We start from the raw sequence: 5,489 nt of genomic DNA, 5'->3' as shown, positions 1-5,489 counted from the left end.
ATATTATCAATCGACTGTAAGAGAACAATAAAAATGTTTTTGTCATATATTATTGCAGCACTGAACTAATGACCTCTTGCATTCGATAGTAACAGTTTGTTGTTGTTTACGATTCTGATTCAGTGTAAGTAAATGGTTAAATATGACGATTTGAAGTAAAATACAATTTTAAATATGCCTATATGAAAATAAAACAATAGAAATGTTCCCCTTTATGTACCCTGACCCTGATTCAGTGCAGTAAGTCAGTATTTCATTATACATGCATTGTCATGATATTATTTTGGAATTATGTTAATTATGTTAATTAAGTGCATATTCCATTTTAATACGTAGCTAATAAATATGAACTTTTTGCATATACTAAACTGAGAAAGATGTAATATAATCAGCCTCTTCCACTCCTAATATTAATATTGCCACTTTTTAACAATATAATTTTTCAAGTAATCATTTTTTATGGTTACGCTTCAGTTGCATTCCTTGTCGAGTCATTATCTAATTGTTTGTGAACTCTACAGGTAGTTCCTGACAGAAAAGTGCTTTTTTCAGCTCATTTGATCATTGTAGCACTCTAGTATTCCACCGCGAACAGAATGGTGCGCGTTACCGTGCGCGCACGCACACACATTGTCTGATATGCGCGCGCACCGGGGTCGGTGCACTATTAAAGCCGTGAGTAGACGCGCGGTGCTACCAGACAGTTCTGTCCTGGAGTACTGGAAACGCGAAAGAGAACATATGGACTGAAAGAAAGACCTTTACTACTGTACCATCAGGACCGCAAACCACGTAAGTTCAACTGAGATTCAACAGGTTTTTAATACAGGCGCAGCTTTGGAAAAGTTGAAATACGCATTGTACATTGGTATATTAACTTTGGCTTCTTAAAACTGAGGCGCGCAGACAGAAATGTGTTGCGGAATGTGGAGATGACGCGCGGTAGTTTTACTGTAACAGGTGTCGACAGGATCTGTTCTTTAAATAATACAATAAAAAGCTTTTTACGTCCATTATTCAATGCTTATTCAAAGCACAACGGAGGTCCTCTTGTTAAAAAAGTAATTAGCATTTCGTTTAAAAAGTCCTCTAATTAAAAAATTATTATTATTAAATATTTATAAAGTGTTTAGTATTATTGAAGGTGTCTTAACTTACTCTGTTCCATATTTATTTGTTATTGTAATAATTGTTGTAATTATTTTTAGAGACACTTGTTGCCATGGTATATTTTTGAGCAATCAATCAACACAATCACGCGTAAAAGTCTTTAGTATATTAGACAATGTAGATATTTGTAAAAAGACGACAGAGTGTAATGTATGTAATCAATATGATTTATTTATGATCATAAAGTTCTCCGTTTGCAGCTCTATGTCACTGTTGTGCTTCTGGAGCCACAGCAAATGCTGCGCAATCCATATTTCATATCACAGTGCGCTGCGGTCTCCAAACGCTGAACACTGATCTGAAGCTGCTGAGCGGAGGACTCCTTCAGTGGGGAAAGCGCTGTGCATCAAATGTATAGAGAAATAACATCATAGAAAATGTTTTTATTTTACTAGCAAGCTTATGGTTTTTATCCGTTTTTTTATTATTAAATGAAGAGAAATCGATATAATTAATCATTTTTCTAATGTAAAGTATTTTATAGGACTACACGAGTCGCCTTCATTACAAAATACCAGTTAATATTTTAAGGTTTTGATAATTATTATTATTATTTTTTTTAATTTACAGACCAACATGTAGTTCTTATGATAGAGTAATAAGCGATAATATAAAATATTTAATATGTTAAAAAAAATACAAATCAGATATACAGTGTTCAGCATAGAGTACACCCCATTTTGAAAATGAATATTTTATTCATTTCTAAGTGAATATAGGCAATGTATTTTGGAGCATTTAAACCAGATTTTTTAGACAGATATATTTATTAAAATAATAGTTTAATCACCAAACATATTTAGAAATCAAAAGATAATACAATTAAATTCAAACAAAAAATTGCAAAAAAAATTACAACCTACAAAACTTAAACAAATTTTTTAAAATTTCAACTAAATCATTTTTCCTCTTTTTAAATTTTGTATTTAATATTTTTCTTTAATATATAAATTTGGCTATACTAGTTTTTAGATCGTTTTCAAAGTTATTTTGTTAGATCAGATCCAGATTTGGCTTCAGTACTGACTAATCTAACCTATATGCACAAATATAATATTGTAAAGCTTCCTATTAAAAATATTTAAAAGAGAGAACTGTGAGGGGTCTACTTATATATGCTGAGCATTGTATTCAGGTCGATTTCAATTGTGATTTACTTTGGACAAATGCGTCTGTTAAATGACTAATGTAAATGTAATGTTTAATAATAATATAAAGACTAAGGTAAGGCAAATATATTTCATGTACTGTAACATCTAAACCATTACTGAACTTAAAGATATGTTTTATTATGTATAAATCAACTTGAATTACATAAAATTACTGATTAAAACAGGAAAAAAAGCTTCATTTTCAGTTATAATGTACTTGTAATTGTTTAATATATGCGCCTGATTAGCTTTTTCAAGCCGCATGTATACATGTTGCATGTATTATGTAAATAAATCTAGTGGGTTGAGTGCATGTTGAGTGGCATCTCCACAAGTTGATAATGGAGGCAGGTGTCAGCTTTAACAATCGCGTTCTACTCTAAGCAATGTGTTAACAAAGTGTCAGAATCTCTGAAGGATCCACTGGGTGACAGTGTACCCAAAGCAGTGAGGAGGTGGACTCATTTCAGTTTGCGTTTGCATTGTTGAATCGCAGGTGTCAGTGTGGGTTGATGATTCTCCGTCTCTCCCTCTCTGTGTACACAGGGTGCGATTGCACATCTCTCCCAGACCTCTCTGAGAGATGTGGCTGCTGGAAAAGATCCGGGGTTCAGTGGAGGGAAACGTTCTCCGGCAGGGAGACTCGGCAGACAAACAGAGCAAAGCCCCCACCTACAGCAACGTCCTCACCCCTGATAAGATTCCCGACTTCTTTATTCCACCCAAGTTGGTATGCTGTCCCCCGGAGGAGGAAACACCGGAGTTGAAGCCAAAAAATGGGCTTCACTCTTCGACTTCTGAGCAGACCATATGTTGCAAGACGCCGCAAGGCAGTCCGCGCAGCCCACGCCTCATTAACAAGCTGGCTGGAGACACCAAAAACTTGCTCAAAGCTGCAAACCGCCACATCATCCAGATTGAGAGTGCAGATGACTTGGTTGTTGGGGATGCAGGCAACCTCAACACAAATGCAGACCCGCAGTCTCAAACAGCCATGTCTCTTCCTTATGTCCCCAAAGCGCAAACCTCTTACGGTTTCGCCACGCTTATGGAAAGTCCTCACACAAGGCGTAAAGAGTCCCTCTTTCACAGTGACCCAACAAGTCCACTCACCTCGCCCAACACCCAACGCAAGTCACAAGGAAACCACTTAAACCCCAGTGACTGCAACACATCCCACTCCAATCCCTACCGCTACTTCAGCGGTGGAGAAAGTGACACTTGCTCATCTGCCGAATCCTCCCCGTTCAACTCCCCACTGCTATCCCGTTCTGCATCCCTCCTTAAGATGTTCACCCACGAAACCCAAGCCAAAGTGTCCCGCGCCAAGCGCTCCTTCGCACGCCACAGTTCGCTCTCCACGGATGAGTGTAGCTCTGTGGAGACCAGTCCCAATATTCAGAGGCGCTTCCGTTGCCCTCCATCTCCTGCTTTCAGAGGGCGGAAATATGGAGGCAACATGGACCGATTCACGCAACACACTGTCAACCTCCACAAGGGAGGAACTCTACGCATCTGCACAGACTACGATATTGACGCCGCAAGGCTTCACATTCGTGTTTTGGCAGCCGAGGACCTCTATGATAAGCAGTTTGATGCTAAGAGCATAAATTGTTGCGTGTCTCTGTACCTGAACCCGGGAAAGCTCCAGAAACAGAGAAGCACCATTATCAAGAACAGCCGCAATCCGGTTTTCAATGAGGACTTCTACTTTGACTCCCTACCTGTTGCGCAGGTGAAAAATCTTGCCATCAAGATGAAGGTTGTCAACAAGGGCACCAGCTTGAAGAGAGACAACCTTTTGGGGGAGAGGGAGGTACCCCTGAAAGAGCTTCTTTCTGGGATCTAGAAGTCAGTTTTTTTAAACCACGTGGCCACATAAATCAATGCAGTCTTCAACTGGAAGCCAATTCACACCGCACTGATGATCGCCAACAAAGTCTGTTGTAGTTTTTTGGATCTTGTGTTACCCCTGTTGGCATCTTCGGAATCTGTTGTCACCTGACTGAAGATTTTTAGTTGCTATTGGATGGATCATGGAACATCAGTGTCATGATTTTCCAACAAATGGCAACAAACTGTGACCTCATCTGACCAGGGACCAGATAGGGTTCAATGCAAAAAAAAAAAAAAAAGCTTTTCTTTCCTAGAGTATTTGTCTTGATTCTAGTCCAAATATCAAAAGTAGGAAAAGCATTTAGCTTTTTAGTCCCGAGAAGGATCATTTAATTAATTGTTCAATTATTGTGCAGTTGTTGAGGCATTGTAAACATGAAAGTAATTTTATCACGTCATTCTAAATTCAATGGCCAACTTGTTTGTTGGTGTTTGTTGGCATTTATCTGTGCAGTGTGAAATGGCCTTAACAGGGAAGGCCATAACTTCGATGCTCAAATGGCCTTTTTCCACTGAGTGGTACAGTACGGGTTGGGAAGGGTCACCTTTATCAGGCTTGCGTTTCCACTGCCAAAATGGTACCAATGGTAGGCGTGGTGTACGACAGAAAGTTTCAGTCGACTTCATTCTTGCTTTAGGAAATGTCAAAGTAAAGCTGTACGGGTCGTTCCAGCCTGATCTCACGAGAAAACGTAAGAATTTTACGTTTTGACAGTTTAGTGGCTAATTCGTACGAATTTGTACGAGTTCAGTCGTACGAAATTGTACGATTTAAAAAAGGAGGCGTGGCACCTAACCCCACCCCTAAACCCAACCGTCATTGGCGGATGAGCAAATCGTACTAAATTGTACGAATTAGATCGAATTCATACGAATTAGACACTAAATCAAAAAGTTACGAATTGCCGTGAAATTGTGTTGGTCGTTCACATATCATATAAGAAGCACTTCTCACAAAAAAGATGCTTTATACACATAAATACTTATACACTAACTTTTCTGTGAACATGATTTGATTATAACTGCAGATCAATGATATAATGCAAAATAGCCTACTGTAACGTATGCAATTATATAAAATAAATAAATAAATGCAACCTATATGAACACATACAGACCCTTACAGTCTCCGATATGTTACCAATTACAGATAAACTACACACAGCAGACATTTAGTCCTTATTGGGTTCAAAAACACGCAACATATAGCCTAGTCAGTGTAAACATCTCATCTGTGTCTTTAATCTGCAGCAGCACATGTAACCTTTGTTA

The 5,489-nt window shown here is 38.3% G+C and overlaps 1 protein-coding gene across 1 annotated transcript; it reads left to right on the top strand.

Moving 5' to 3' along the window:
* The first annotated feature begins 703 nt into the window (after positions 1-703).
* Positions 704-5,004, top strand: LOC130237405 (C2 calcium-dependent domain-containing protein 4C). Its single transcript, XM_056468343.1, has 2 exons — positions 704-792; positions 2,868-5,004. Exon 2 carries the CDS (start codon positions 2,905-2,907, stop codon positions 4,168-4,170), a length of 1,266 nt encoding a protein of 421 aa, XP_056324318.1. The 5' UTR covers positions 704-792; positions 2,868-2,904; the 3' UTR covers positions 4,171-5,004.
* Positions 5,005-5,489: the final 485 nt, after the last annotated feature.

This window comes from Danio aesculapii, chromosome 2 (assembly GCF_903798145.1).
Source record: "Danio aesculapii chromosome 2, fDanAes4.1, whole genome shotgun sequence".
NCBI classification, from domain to species: Eukaryota; Metazoa; Chordata; class Actinopteri; order Cypriniformes; family Danionidae; genus Danio; species Danio aesculapii.
Note: the sequence above shows the minus strand (reverse complement) of the source record. Positions and strands in the feature narration are given on the sequence as shown.

Excerpts from the sequence above, each read along its gene's own strand:
- LOC130237405 (XM_056468343.1), top strand. The coding sequence starts at position 2,905 with ATGTGGCTGCTGGAAAAGATCCGGGGTTCAGTGGAGGGAAACGTTCTC.